At 38.9% G+C, this 16,621-nt stretch overlaps 1 protein-coding gene across 3 annotated transcripts in view; it reads right to left on the bottom strand.

Moving 5' to 3' along the window:
* Nucleotides 1-1,014: 1,014 nt before the first annotated feature.
* The window catches only part of srpk1b (SRSF protein kinase 1b), an 81,789-nt gene continuing 66,182 nt past the window's right edge, over nt 1,015-16,621 (bottom strand). For all 3 annotated transcript variants that reach the window (XM_039749287.1, XM_039749286.1, XM_039749285.1), the window contains 6 exons: nt 15,255-15,629; nt 14,884-14,984; nt 14,541-14,648; nt 13,261-13,330; nt 7,334-7,426; nt 1,015-2,161 (listed from right to left, as the gene is read on the bottom strand). In XM_039749287.1, the coding sequence (XP_039605221.1) occupies nt 1,977-2,161; nt 7,334-7,426; nt 13,261-13,330; nt 14,541-14,648; nt 14,884-14,984; nt 15,255-15,629 (932 nt within the window). In that variant the 3' untranslated portion in view covers nt 1,015-1,976. The remainder of the gene's footprint in view (nt 2,162-7,333; nt 7,427-13,260; nt 13,331-14,540; nt 14,649-14,883; nt 14,985-15,254; nt 15,630-16,621) is intronic.

Raw genomic sequence — 16,621 nt, forward strand, 5'->3', positions numbered from 1 at the left:
ACACAACTAGCAAGTCCACACCTACCTCAACAAACCAGACTACATGCAAAATCGTTCCAGAGTTGGGGGAAAAAAAAATTGCTCTAAACAAACCAGGTGTGAAAACGCCTTTCATGACCTGCAGAATAGCACAGGACCTTATCGACGACTCCTTCACCCAAAGATCTAAGACAGGGGTCCTCAATCACGGTCCTGGAGGGCCGCGGTGGCTGCAGGTTTTTGCTCCAACCCAATTGCTTAATAAGAAGCACTTATTGCTCAAGTAGCACTTCTGCTTCACTTTAGTTGTCTCGCTCGTTAAGATTATGAACCCTTATTGCTTATTTTACTCTTAAACAGCTGTATTTTTAATTGCTCCTAATTAGCAATAACATGCAAATGACAAAAAAAAGACCACATTTCTCCATTTAGCTTGTTACCATTTACAGCTGTGTGTATTTATCATACACTATTGGGTTTAATTAAATACTTGGAAAGAAAATAAAGAGAAAAAAAGCAAAGGACTGAGAATTACTCATCCATTTTAGCCTTCAAATCATTTGGATGATATCCTTAGAAAGAGGAAGAATCTATGAGAATTACCTGACATAGAGTTAAACAAATAAGCCATGCAACCAGGTTAGAACAAAAACCTGCAGCCACTGCGGCCCTCCAGGACTGTGACTGAGGACCCCTGGTCTAAGAGGACAACAATAACTTTGCCAGTGCCCTTCACAATCACCTGGGTCTGGGCCCGGAGAGACATTTTTGGAAGATGAAGAAACCACAGTGTTTTCAAACTACAATAGATCAGAGTTTTTCAATAATAAATAGTGCAACATCCCAATCATACCACGACCACCTCAGGCTGCTCTGGGGGACACTGAAATGGTGACTTGGTGCTCTGTTAGATATCAATTTATTGGCCTGTCCACCTTTTTGTCAACAACTCATCATCCGTAATAATAAAGTATGTCATGACAAACACCAAATTACAACCGGCAGAGATGAAACAAAATCACTCAACATCATGGATCTTGCGAATATCTGTTTTAAAGCCGGCAACCACAGACTTTATGGAAAATAAAATACGGTATTGTCAAAATTCTTTTATTAGGAGCCAAGGAAAATGTTATTGTACTCAAAGCTTCTTTCTCCAGAACGTTACAGAGCAGCAGCAGTGATGGCAGTGGTGGTAGTGGAGGGGGAATGTCAAGTCACTTATAAGACATCCAGATAAAAGTCCCCTATCACTGAGCTCAGAGAATTTAAGAAAACAGAATTTCACATCCAGGATCAGAAGACAAAAAAAAAAAAACAAAACAAACACTTAAAAGAAAGCTAGCTATCCAACAGTGTCATGTCAAGACACAGCACAAAGGACCCTGTCACTCAAGCCAGCACGCACTCGCCCAGCAAAGCCTGGCTTGGCCTCTTGATTGGATATTTTGTCAACTATCAGTCACACGGAACTAAAGCCTGTGGGTGGGGAAAAAATACAAACAAAACAAAAAACAGACAAAAAGACAAAACAGACCTAGAACTGAAAGTTCCGACTCGCTAAAATGCGAGGAACTTCATATACAAATATGGTTGATGGAACCTCTGCTCAGAGCACAGGAGCCATACAACACATTTAAATTATTGGCCACTCTTATCAAGAGACAGGCCACAAGCTTTGAGGCTCTTCTGGATTGCCAACCAGGCCAGAAGAAGCATACTGGGCAGCATTCAATAGGCTAGAAAGTCCCGGCCAGTACACCTCCAAGGTCAGTCTGGTGCGTACAGTCTTCCAAATAACCATGACAAGCGCCTTCACAGTCAATTTTAAAAACCCTAATTCTCAAAAATTATAGGAACATCGCAGTAAGAAACCAATTCTGCTTCACTGGAGTTGCCATGTTAGATCAGCTCTAGTTCCCTAAAAATGGAGCAGCACAGATTCTAGAGGTCCTCAAGAGCACATCTCAGCCATTAGTTTGAAGAGAATGAATCCTTTATGAGTTGAGCCAGGGATGTGTCAGGCACTCGGAAGCTGAAGCCCTCTTCTCCGGCATGAGCTCCAGCATGGGCAACAGAAAGTCAGCAAAACCCTTAGCTTCATCTTGGGGCCACTCATACTTCTCCACTAGCACTTCAAAAAGACCCCATGGCTTCAGTTTGGTAATATGTCGTAAATCACCTGAAAAATAAGCACAAAGAAAATAAACAGAGATCAAGGCCAACATTTAACGGAAACACAAGGCAAAGCAAGCCTGAGACAGAGACTTCACCTATTTGAGATTTACCACCTTGAAAAGTACAAATTGAGTGAGACAGAGGTGGAAATCCTCTCCATGTCAACACCAAACACAAGTCATCGAGTCACAATACAGTGACATCAAAAATGTATTAAATAGATTATATTTTTGAAAATAAATTGATTTGACATGATGCTCAGACTATATAAAACACTAGTAAGACCACATCTGGAGTGTTGTGTTCTGGTCACCACACTTCAAGACAGACAAAGCAGCACTTGAAACTGCGCAAAGGAGAACTTGAGAACATGTCCTACTCTGATGGAGTCAGAGAATAAAACCAGTTAGATTGACAAGAGACTGCTTGGGAACATAATGGAGGTCTTCAAAATTGTCAAATGCATCGATAAGGTAGTTCTAACTAAATATTTTTAACTAAATGGCAAATCATGGACACCAATAAGTAATTTAGGACTGAAGCCAGGAGGCAAGTGTTTTGGGAATGTGGACCAAACTACCAAAACATGAAGCAAAAGCAGAAACCTTGACAACCTTTAAGAAGGATCTGGATGAGATATCAGGACATCTATGCAATTAGTTTCAAAAGAGCTAGATGGCCTTAACAGTCCTCTCTTGTTTCTCAAATGTTCTTATGGACAAAATCTGCTTAATATAATTCAATGTAGAATTCTGAGAAAAACAGTAAACTAGGACGAAAGCAGTAAAGAACACTTTGCGGGTATTTGGGAGAGGGGTCACAAAGTAAACATTAAATGTGCCTTAGATGAAATCTCATGATATCCACGTTCATTTTTAGAACTCAAAATAATATACACTCATAGAACAAAATCTTAGGAACAGCTGTATACTGTATCTGCTTATCCACTCAATTATCGAAAAAGCCAGTGAGGTGGTTGCAGTGCAAAACATAAAATCATGTTGATACAGAGCATCAGTTCATTTTCACAACAAACACTAGAATGGGGTAAAAAATGTGACCGGTGCGATTTGGACTGTGGCATGATTGTTGACTGGTTTGGGTGTTTTTGTAACTGCTGATTCTCCTGGGAATTCTCACACATAACAGTCAATATAGTTTACTCAAAATGGTGTGAAAAACAAAAACACCTCATGGGTGGCAGTTCTGTGGAAGTAAAGTGCCTTATTGATGAGACCAGTCAGACTGGCTCAAGCTAACAAAAAGGCTATGGTAACTCAGATCACCACTCTGTTCAATTGTGGTAAGCAGAAAAGCATCTCACAATGCACAACACATTGAACCTTGAGTCGGGTGGCCTGCAACAGCAGACAACAACATCAGGCTTCACTCCTGTCAGCCAAGAAAAGAAAGCTATGGCTGTAGAGGGCAACAGCTCAATAACACTGGAAAGATGAAGACTGGAAAAATGAGGCCTGGTCTGATGGTAGGGTCAGAATCTGGCGTCATGTCAGTATGAAGCAAAATGTTAAAGAAGTGTTTCTTGTGGAATTCATGCCACAAACAAACAAGGCTGTTTTTGAGAGGAAAAGGAGTACCTGCCTATTATTAGTGCAGTGTTTTGGAGAATTTGCTCAATGAATGCAATGTGAAGCCATCAATACCAGTCAACAAAAAAGTGAGATATTAGCCAAGACAAGATAAACTAGCAAAAAAAAACAAAAAAAAAACCATTTACTTACAATAATAAGCAATGACTGACAGACATCTTTTATATATAAAGTGACTCACTAACTCTTCAAACACATAATTTCCTATGTATGTCTAGGACATTAGGCATCCAATGAAGAAGAAAATTTTGATTCATCAGTATGTAGGGATTAAAACAAAAGTAATCATCTCGGTCATTTGTGCGTTGTATAACCACAGCTGCAGGAGGTCACCATGTGAAAAAAGATTTTCTAAAGTCACATTCATAACTTCAGATAAAGAATTGTCTCCAGGTCTCTAGGACTCTAAACTATTCCAAATCATATTGTGTGATATCATCTACTGTTGAATTCTGCTCTGTACTTGTAATATTTCAATTGCGCTAGTATACTGTATTGAGAATTACTTGTGTTCTGTTCTGTGTACTGTATTGTATTGACCCCCTTCTTTTTCACACCCACTGCACGCCCAACCTACTTGGAAAGGGGTCTCCCTTTGAACTGCTTTTTCCAAGGTTTCTTCCATTTTTTCCCCTACAAGGGTTTCTTGGCACACACAACACCCCATAATGACAATGTGAAAAAAGTCTGAGGTTTTTGCAAATTTATTAAAAATAAAAAAACTGAGAAATCACATGTACATAAGTATTCACAGCCTTTGATCAATACTTTGTCGATGCACCTTTGGGAGCAATTACAGCCTCAAGTCTTTTTGAATATGATGCCACAAGCTTGGCACACCTATCCTTGGCCAGTTTCGCCCATTCCACTTTGCAGCACCTCTCAAGCTCCATCAGGTCGGATGGGAAGCATCTGTGCACAGTCATTTTAAGATTTCTCCAAAGATGTTAAATCGGATTCAAGTCTGTGCTCTGGCTGGGCCACTCAAGGACATTCACAGAGTTGTCATGAAGCCACTCCTTTGATATCTTGGCTGTGGGCTTAGGGTTGTTGTCCTGCTGAAAGATGAACCGTCGCCCCCCCAGTCTGAGGTCAACAGCGCTCTGGAGCAGGTTTTCATCCATGATGTCTCTGTATATTGCTACAGTCATCTTTTCCTTTATCCTGACTAGTCTCTTAGTTCCTGCCACTGAAAAACATCCCCACAGCATGATACTGCCACCGCCATGCTTCACTGTAGGGATGGTATTGGCCTGGTGATGAGCGGTGCCTGGTTTCCTCCAAATGTGACACCTGGCATTCACACCAAAGAGTAGGGCTGTTCGATATAACGATATATATCGGATGACAATATGAAAACGTCTATCCCTGCACATTACGCTATCGTTTGTTTCGTGGTGTCGCAAAATAAACTGTTTATGGTAATATTTTTTTCATTGTTTTGATGGCCACCACGTGGATGCAGACACACTAGCATGGCTGATGAAGACGAGGCAACACCAGGTAGCTCCACACAGAAGGACCTTGTTCCTAAACGAGGGGCTACCTCTGTAGTATGGAGATGGTTTGGATTTGAAGAGTCTGACACGGACCAGAAAACGGTACTGTGCAAATTATGCTGCAAACCGATCGCTACCACAGACTCCAACACGACAAACCTCTTCTACCACCTCCGCAAAAAGCACGTGAGCGAGCATGCAGAGAGTTTACAACTGAGAGGCAGGCCACGTAGGATATTACAGTTGTAAAGGTACTATTTAAACGAGCATGTTAAAAGCTTGGAAGATTAATTGCTACCAGAACAATTTGCTTAAGGCATAATTTTCCCTGCAGCGTTTGCTGTCAGTGTTAATCTTGTTAAAATTACGTTTATGCCACAACTGCATTAACACGGCAAATCACCGTTAACGAGTTACCATGGATCGCCCCGTGCTTGGGGCTGGACGTCATCAACACGTTAGCGCCGACCAGTCCCACGCACGGGGCGATCAGCTGTAACTCATTAACGGAGATTTGCCACACTACAATGTGCAAATTAACATTTTACTATAATGTAGCCTAAAAAATATTATATTTAATATTATATATTTAATATATTTTTGTCGTAAGCCTTATTGCTGCTACAGTTTGAAGTACAATGTTTACATTTGATTTTGACAGTTAATGTTAGACTTGTATTTATTTTGTTTAAAGGGTTTATTGGCCTTATATAGTTTAGTTGTTAGTGCTTTGATCCTTTTATATTTAATATATGTTGTGAGAGTTATTGCTGCTACAGTTCACATTTTGTTTATGTCAGGCATTTTATATAGCAGTATTTTATATTGGGCCTTTAGTAATTTGTTTTTGAAAAGTGTTTTATATTTGATACATTAACATTTTATGTTTACATTCTAAGTCAAACATTTGCTCAAATGTTCTAAATAAAAAAACAGAAATAATTACAAGTTGAGTACTTCTCATTTCTGATTTTTTTAATTTAAATGAAAAAAAAAGGAGTGGTGATTATATAAACTATTCACTAAATACAAAGAAAATGTACTATATCGTGATATCGGGATATGAAATGAAATATCGGGATATAAGATTTTGGTCATATCGCACAGCCCTACCAAAGAGTTCAATCTCATCAGACCAGAGAATTTTGTTTCTCATGGTCTGAGAGTCCTTCAGATGCCTTTTGGCAAACTCGAGGCGAGCTGCCATGTGCTTTTTACTAAGGAGTGGCTTCCGTCTGGCCACTCTACCACACAGGCCTGATTGGCGGATAGCTGCAGAGATGGTTGTCCTTCTGGAAGGTTCTCCTCTCTCCATATAGGACCTCTGGAGCTCTGACAGAGTGATCATCGGGTTCTTGGTCACCTCCCTGACTAAGGCCCTTCTGCCCCGATCGCTCAGTTTAGATGGCCGGCCAGCTCTAAGAAAAGTCCTGGTGGTTTCGAACTTCTTCCTCTTACGGATGATGGAGGCCACTGTGCTCACTGGGACCTTCAAAGCAGTAGAAAGTTTTCTGTAACCTTCCCCAGATTTGTGCCTCGAGACAACCCTGTCTCGGAGGTCTACAGACAATTCCTTTGACTTCATGCTTGGTTTGTGCTCTGACATGAACTGTCAACTGTGTGACCTTACATAGACAGGTGTGTGCCTGTCAGGTGTGTCCAATCAACTGAATTTATCACAGGTGGGCTCCAATTAAGCTGCAGAAACATCTCAAGGGTGATCAGGGGAAACACGATGCACCAGTGCTCAGTTTTGAGCTTCATGGCAAAGGCTGTGAATACTTATGTACATGTGCTTTCTTAGTTTTATTAATTTTAATAAATTTGCAAAAACCTCAAACTTTTTTCACGTTGTCATTATGGGGAGTTCTGTGTAGAATTTTGAGGAAAAAAATGAATTTAATCCATTTTGGAATAAAGCTGTAACATAACAAAATGTGGAAAAAGTGATGCGCTGTGAATACTTTCTGGATGCACTGTATCTTTTATTACTTTATCTCACTGGATAGGGTAAGGAACCCAAATATATACTGAAGATATTATATATGATCTGATCCTTAGACATACCTTTTTTGGTAAAAAACTCTTTTGAGTACTTCCCAGTTGCAATCAGCTTTCGTGGTATTTTCCCCAGCAGCTCTATGATCAAGGCAATGTGATCTGCAAGATAAGATGAAGTTTCACACATTTTAATCACTGTATTTATACAATTTATGTTCCAAAGCATCTCGCAATTATAGTACAATTGATCAAGGTAATGTTGAATACAAAATATCACCAAGTTGAAAAAAATTGTGCAAAGAGGAGTAGGCAAATTTGTTATAGTTAATCATGAAAAACAAATTAAGAGCTAGAGTTACTAAATGTCACTATCACATCTGTAAATACAGCATACAGTTATTGTGTTCTTTAGAGCAAAAGTGGAGCATCTGCATACCGACAGAAAAAAAATCATAACCTGTTTGTACGTCTTTATGCTTATTTGCTAATCACACAAAAACACAGAACTTATTTTCATTAAATATGCATATGCATTGTCATTGGTCATCTGTAAAATATATATGGTGATTCAGGGAGAGGGGCACCCTAAAAGCTCGTGCTGATGCAGGGACTATGTCCCTAGCAGGAATATGCTGGGGCTGATGGGAGGACTGAGTCTTTAGCACATACAAACTTTATTTTAACCAGCCAAAGGGGGGGATCTCCACTGAGGCCACAAGCACAGTGTATTCTTCTCAACTATTCTCAATAACAATTTCTTTGGCATGCTGGTTTACAGTTTTGGCTTAAGAATATGCCTTTTTGTCTCAATGTGGTTAGTCTTTATGTAAAATCATAAAACTTACAATACGCTAAACTATAAATTTTGACTACAAAACTATTGCAATTCTTGCTGCTTCAAGGTTTTGCTAGTGTGAATGTTAGAAAAGTACAAGTGGCGCTAAAAGATCTTTGATCGCCTACCACCTACACCAGGCAGGCAATCGTCAGCATGAAAATTGGCCAATAGAAAATGTACAGGCTGTTGGTCTTGATTGACAAGTTAAGAAAAAAGCCATTCAGAAAAGTTGCATTGTGGAGGGGAGAGGAAAAAAAAAAAACACACAACAAAACTGCCTTTAAAAATAAGGCCATTTTGAAAGAAACCTACAATAATAATGATGATTCTATGTTTCATAATAGATAACATCATAATAATTAGCCGATTTATTTATTTAAGCTTTTTACACAATTTACTCAAAATTATATATATATATATATATATATATATATATATATATATATATATATATATATATATATATATATATATATATATATATATAAATATAAATATATATATATATATATATATATATAAATATATATATAAATATATATATATATAAATATATATAAAATATATATATATTTTGTCACACACGTGCGCAAGGGAGGCAGCTAATGGGTAGTTCTGAGACATACCAGGATGTGGCAGAGTGCACTGACTCTTTTCTCCTTTGCCTGCAGACCATTCACGGGAGATTCCACCTCGTCCTCTAGACATCACTTCTGGACCGAGCCAATGGAAGGAGACCTTGGTGGCTACGGCCCCTGTGATGTCACGTCTGGGCTCGCACCAATGGCAGAAGACCCGACTCCTTTGACTTCACTTCATGTCTTCCCCTTTAAAAGCCTCCACCTTTTCCCTATTCCCTCAGTTCTGTATTGGACTTGGTTTTGGGCACAGCAGTGCTATCATTTAAAGACAATTTGCAGCCAGGAAACCAAATTATATGGGTGGCTGCCCCAAACCTTGCTATGTCTTATTGTGGCTTTTTTGAACAAATTATAAATATATATATATATATATATATACATACACACACACACACACACACACACACTAACAACTGTAATTTAACTGCCATTTTATTTATTTCATTTTGGTATAAATGGTGTTTCCACTATTAACATCCAAAAGACAAATTTTTCTGTTTATTTATTTTTTGTTTATTTAACCCTGTGCAATGCCAGGTATTTAGGCTAGTCCTTAAACATTTTCAATAATTCCCCAATACATTCTCAAATATAATCCAATTCAAGGTTGCTGTGTATCTGAACTTTTGAATAGGATGCCAGACCACTGCAGGGCAGACTCACTCACACGCTCACATTAAGGCTCAGCTAACCCCACCTGCTCATCTTTGAGAATTGTGGAGGAAAAGCTGTGCAGATATGAGGAAAACATGCAGACTCCACACATACAACCATATGGACATGGAATTTGAAACCGATTTGTAAGGCAGCAACATTAACCACTGCACCACCATGCCAGCATTAAAGCAACATGAAATATTAGTCTTCCCCCCTCCCCCACTAAGAATACATGTTATTTAGGCATACAACTGATAATATTCACTGTATTATGATACATATATGTATAACAATGTATAAAAACAAAAACAGGGCTAAGTACTGTATATTTTCATGATAATGTATATTGTTCCATGAAGAAAATCATCACCACAAGTCTAGCAGCCATTCTCCACATTTACACAGGCTAGTTTACTGCCCACACATGTCTATCCTCCAGCCTCCTGGGTATCCTTTATGGGGAGGCCAATTCATTTTAATGTCATTGAACACAATTTCATAAAGTCGTACTCACTATGTGCAGATAACCCTTTGAACTGCAACATCATTAATGCTGTCAATTCTGACACTGAACTGCGTTTCTCCTCACATCTCACTTCTACTGCACATGTCACTCGGGTCTGGATCAATCTTTTCTTTGCTTCCTGCCCCATCACTTTTATTTCTGCTTTTACTTTGAAGCCTTTTGCTTTCTAACTGCCCATTTTAGTATCTTCTCCCTCAGTTTTGCTTTACTTTATGCCACCAATACAAAATCAGTATACAGGTGTTCCTATGGCAACCTCTCACGCATGGTTAAGAAAAGCAACAGACGCAAAACGGATCTCTGCTGCAGACACGACGTCATCTGCAAACCTTTGCTATCCCCATCTGCCATAATGACCATTGCTCACGATTCCACATACTTTAACATCACCACAGATATTAATCATACGTCCACACCTAACTTTCATAATGCAGCTTCTTGCCTTTCCTGCATCTGCCTAGCAACAAAGGTGACATCCATGGTTCCCTTATCAGGCAGGAAAACCAACAGCAATTGCAATCTCATCTCTGATTCTTTCCTCTAGCACACTCTCAAAAACCTTCGGTCCTTTCCAACTTCAGCAATGCCCCTTCACACCCAGCAATGTTGCACAGGTCTGTCAACTCCTTGCCCCAGGACCTTTTGGTACTTTCAAAATTTTCAAATTTCATTTGGTTCAGCGCTGTTGCAACCTTCTGCTTCAAAAACATCAGTTCTCAGTTCTTCTATTTCAAACACAATGTACACATGGAAGATAAATGGCACAGTGATTAGTGTTGCTGCCTTATAGTTCCAGGGACATGAACAGAGCTTGCATGTTTCTCCAGGTAAGCTGAAAAATTTCATTAAGGTCTGCTTGATCCCACATTTCAAATGACAGGAAAACTGGCAACATTCAAATGGACCAGTCTGTTTAGAAGCCCTGTGATGGAGCTCACCATCCAAGAATAATTTCTGTTTTTCCTCTAATGCTGCTAGAATATTTATTTATAAGCTTTCAGTGGCTTCAGAAAAATAAATGTGTGCATTGCTCTTATATTATTTCATTAAATCCATTAAACTAACGCTCATTCCATTAAAGCTACACAAATTATTTAAAGTAAGAAACTGAATTAAACTGTACATTTTAATTAAACATCACAGTGATGTAAATAATACAGATTACTTTCAGAACAGATAAGTTTTAGTATCAAATTACACTACTACAGGTAACCAAGAAATGGATCACAACTAGAGTAAAAACAAGTACAACTTTAAAAACTGACCCCAAAGTTTAAACTTTTTAGGCTAAAATTTAAGAAAGGAGGAGAGAGCAAATGCCATTACAGGCTCTCAAGCCCTGATGTGTCAAAGAATGTCATTCTGTAAAACATGAACCAGAGGACCAAGTGATCACCACTGCTAAGAACTGCATAAAGGCAAGACTGTAAAATGAGGCTTGTCAAAATGTAAAGGAGATAAAGGCATCAGACTTCCAGCTAGAGACCACAGCCATTATGACTACACAAAAGACAAAAATTTGGAGAAGAGAAGGGATACTAGAAAGCCAAACCTAGCAGGCCTTCCTAAAACATATGCCAAATAAAAGTACCCCAGGTGGTCACTTGTCAACAGGAATCAACAGCTGTCAATATAAAAAGGCAGCACCTGGTTTTCACCATTTGAGACACACACCAGGCAGTGAATCATGCATACCCTCAGTGGGATAAAATGAATAAACACTGATCTCAGAGAAAATTATAAAAAAATAAAAATAATAAAAGCAGCAGAGAATATGCTATGGTATCCATAAAAATAGTTCATTACATGAAAGAAGAAAGTACCAGGTGACACAGAATAGTATTATGCAACAGCCCTATCACTTCAAAAAAAAAATATGCAGGCCCATTCCACTAGAGGTCCTCACTGCCTTTTGAAACATCACAAAATACAGGTCAGGGTGTTACTGCCCTCTAGAAGAAGAAAAAGGAGCCAGTTGTTACTGAATAAAAGTTACATTGGCTTCCAAGATGTCAACAAGTTTAGCTACAGATTTAAGACTGTCAAAGGTCACAAGCCCTAAGCTGTGGGACAATGAAACAGGCAGGATACAAAAGATATTGGCATCAGTATAACTTCACAAGTTCATACAATGTTTAATTCTAGAAGAAAAATCTGATTAAAATAGAGGAAAACAGCAGGGGTCTTTAGGAGAGCTGATGAAGCCAGCATCCCTCCAGCACACAGGGCCACATGACACCTACAACTATATCTAAGTTTAAATGTGACTATAGTGGATCAGTGTCCTTAAATCCTATTTTCTCCTCTCCAGTTTCTTTAAAAAATACATATGGGTACACAAAACAGCACAGTATACCTTATTATATGTGCTACACAGCTAACTAGTGACAGATTAAGAGAGGTAGGAGGAAAAAAAAAAAAAAAACACCTCAAAATCTTGATAAGCAAACTGTGTACCAATACCAAGAGACACACATGAGACCGAGACAGAAACACACACACACACACACACACACACACACACACACACACACACACACACACACACAGGCGCGCGAGAGAGAGAGACACACAGAGGTGAGCGCTTAAGAGAGAGACACACACACGCGAGAGACAGACACACATACACATGCAGGCCCGCGAGAGAGACACACACACACACACACACACACACACAGGCGCGCGCACGCGTGCATTGTTGCAATGTTACTTTTCTTGGTTGTTTATTAAATTACGGATTTTTCAAATGTTCATTTTTTTCCCTGTGCTTAAAACTCATTAAAAAAGTGTTTTTAGTGAGCGGGTCGTAAGGCTATAGCGTGAACTCTTGCAGTGTTAGTTTTCTCTGTTGTTCAAGGTTTTCTTAGTGTTATTCAATGTCTTTACATTTAGTTTACTATTATGCTGTGCATTCAATGGTATGATTAACTATATTTGTGCTTAAAAACTTAAAAAAATATATATTTACATACAGTTCATACGGTCTGGAACGGATGAATTGTATTTACATACAATCCTATGGGGGAAATTACTTCGGTTCATGACCAAATCGGGTTACAACCAGAGTTTTGGAACGAATTATGGTCGTAAACTGAAGTTCCATTGTATTACTGTCAGACAAAATTACAGACATTTTACGGAAATACAAACTAGTATTACTGAGAGAGAAAATTAAAGGCACACAATACAATGACGCATATTACAGCCACATACAAGGTCCCTTGCCATTTAATATAGACTGTTCCTTATAATGTTTATGCACTACTGTTCTAGCGCCCGTTATTGTAACGGGGTTAATGTCTAGTAATAAAATAAACAGATGAAACCATACCTTCATCTCTCGAGTAGTCTTCACCAGAGTGGGGCTCAAATAAGTAGTCTCCAGTTGCAAGCTCAAAAGCCTGTTCAAAACAGAGTAAGAAGGGTAAATTATTAAAGTTTTCATATACAAGAAATTTTTATTGCTTATAGTGCTGCTGCACAGTTCAAAAAAAGGCTGTTCAGTCTGTCTGAAGTATTTTATAACTTTATATTCATTTTCATATTACCATAAAGAAAGAACATAATGTGAGACTTTCAATTCAGAAGCATTGTCCTATTTAAAACTTAAGCCCTCCAGAACATTACAAACTAGGACTCCCTTTTGAGATTCATGAGACCAGGCTATGTTTTTCCAGTCTTCAATTTTTCCAGATTTTGTGAGCCTGTGCCAATTGCAGCCTTAACTTTCTGCTCTTGGCTGACAGGAAGAGGAAACTACCATTCTGAGTAAACTCTAGAACTGCTATGTGTAGAATTCCCAGGATAGCAGCAGTTACAGAAACATTCAAACCAGCTGGTCTGGCACCAGCATTCTGATACAGTATTTGATGTAAGCATTAGCTAAAGCTCCTGTCCTAGATCTACATTATTTTATGCATTACACTGCTACCACATGATTAGCGGATTAGGTAAAACTGGGTGGATCATCAGGTGTACAGGTGTTCCTAATAATTTTCTCAGTGAGAATATATAAACAATATTTTAAATATACATCCATGTTCCAAACCAGCTTATCCAGGGTAGTATCACAGGAAAGCTGAAGCCTATTCCAGCATGCATCAAGTGCAACACTGGAACATTGTTCAGGTAGGGCACCAGTCCACTACAGGATGAACACACACACACACAAGGTTGATTTAGCACTGCCAATCCACCTACTGTAATATGTGTGTCTGTTGAAGCATTAAAACTTCACTTATTGGTTATGAACTCTCCTAAAAGCATAACAGTTTATCTCAAAATGAGTGACCCACAGCTAAATTTAAATAATGTGTCAAAGCATTTATGGTGGATCATACTTGATTTTTCATCATGCTTAATGTAGAACCTACTAGATATTTGAAATCCACTGGAAAAAAAGATTTAATATAGATGAAATTAGTTTCTTAGTTTTGCCTATTGGGAGTAGACTTTAAACTTATTTTTACACAAATAAAATAGGACTAATGTAATGTAATATATTACAGATTTATGATTATTATATATCAAAATTTCAAAGCCAAAACATAATCTCAATGATCTTCCCACCCCCAATTAACCAGTTTAATCCAGAAGCTGCCCAACTCATACCATGCAGGCTGTGCTCCAAATATCAGCAGGTGTACTGTAGCCATTACCAATCAACACCTCAAGAGATCGATACTGTCTTGTCTGGATATCTTCAGTGAAGTGTTTGTGCTGTTCGGAATCAAGAAGACACAGAGAAAGCTCATCAGCATGTACAAACACTGCAATGAAATATCAACAGCAGTTGCCGTTTTGGAAGCAAATTAGTCAATGGTTTCACAATGCAGCAGAATGAATCACAGTCAGAATTAAAGTATCCTATGCATTTAATTTTGGAACATTATCAAAATTATCAATGCTGCATGGACTCGCACTTAACAAGAAGTCAGCTTAAAGTTCTACTCACAACCCAGCAGGCATTTCCCAAGTCAGCAATCTTCACTTGAATCTTCTCTGCATTCAAAGACTCCAGCGGGTTCACCAGCAGGTCCCCGGCTGCCAGCCTGGCTGTTAAAGCAAAAGAAATAAGGTGGCCACTTGCCCAACCATACAGGAGAGCTTAGAAGAGCTTACCAAGCACCATCTCATAATTAGAAGGGTCCATCAGAATGCCCAAGTCACTACATTTCACAACTGATCATTAACTTAAGTTCACTTAAAGGGGATAGGAGGGTGCCATAGCTATATCAAAGGATGCACCCACAGTTAATGTTAAACCATCTGTACCAGTTTTGTGTTAAAATGTGCAAATTAGCCTACATTACCCTAAAGACTTACCACTTTTTAAGTTGTCACCACTAGCCGATTTGTTTTCCATAGTGCTGGGCTGAATATCAATCTCTTCATTTCCATTGACAGGCTGTACACTTGTAGAGAGTGGGAGAAACGCACCGAATGGTCCTTCCTGGTGGCCCTCTCCTCCAGGTTGGTACACATTGTGGACAATATCGCTGCAATTCTCATTAAATTGGAGTCGCTGATCATTGTCGAAAAAGTCATTAGCATTGCGTTGATCTTCCAGCTCCTTCAACTTGTCCTCATTGCTGAGCTCAGATAGACTATCAGAACCAATGAAGCCATTGCAGTTTAGCTCAACAGCCACAACTTCTTCCTTATCTACAAGTGTTTGCTCCCGGATCTCTGTGTTTTCATCTAAACAACAAATAATAACTGGTTTAATGGTCATCACTTGGGATTATCCAGGCTTCTTGCAGAAACTTACCATTACACAAATTTACTGTCTTGATCACTAATATGAGGAGATACAGTACATTGTTCTTGAGTCATGCACCCCTATCTTCAACCTTTGAGCCATTCTCTGTCATTCCTTTCCAGAATGCTGTATCCATGAGGCACATCTGCTAACTACAGTGCCACTGTACCACCCCAATAATAAACACACTTTCTTCAAAACATAATTTCTGCTGGTTTAAAGACAAGAGACATGTTTAAAGTAGCAAGGAGACTATCCTAAATTTTCCAATGGTATATAATAATAGTTCATAAGCTCCAAGTAGTGACTGAACGAATGGGGGGCTGCGGACCCAAAAAAAAAAAAAAAATCATCTGTGGCCACAATAAAGTTCCTGTGAAGGATTGCAAAGGTTCAACTACTTAACATGGTGTAGGACCAAGCAATATGGAAAGACCTCAGAGTATAACTCTAGCTTTTCTAAATCAAGAGGTGCAAATTGAAGAGGTCTGGGCATGTAGTTAGGATTCCACTTTTGGTATACAAGGCATGACCCATAGGATATCTGGTTAGCCCAGCTTAACACTTTGTTATTGATGTGTAAAGGAGTCGCACCATGATCCAACCCAACCCAAACATTTGCACTGTACAAACTGCTAGTTATAAGCTACAAACCCACAACATCTAGAGTGAAAACATCGTGAGAAGCAGCTTTTTTTTTTTTTAATTAAAAGATAGCAGATTATTGCTCAGTGTAAAAGAGAGCTGCTTCTCAGGGCCTCTGTATAATCCTGACATTGCAGGTTGTGGTGGGCCAATGGTGGGAACCACAGCACCGATTAGTACAAAACAGAGTTACTTCTCAGGGCCTTTATATTCCAAAAGACAGAGGTCTGAGGATGTCCACTAATAGTTGCCACAGCCCAAATGTCCAAACTGGGGTAGACCGTGA

Source organism: Polypterus senegalus, chromosome 3 (genome assembly GCF_016835505.1).
Source record: "Polypterus senegalus isolate Bchr_013 chromosome 3, ASM1683550v1, whole genome shotgun sequence".
NCBI classification, from domain to species: Eukaryota; Metazoa; Chordata; class Cladistia; order Polypteriformes; family Polypteridae; genus Polypterus; species Polypterus senegalus.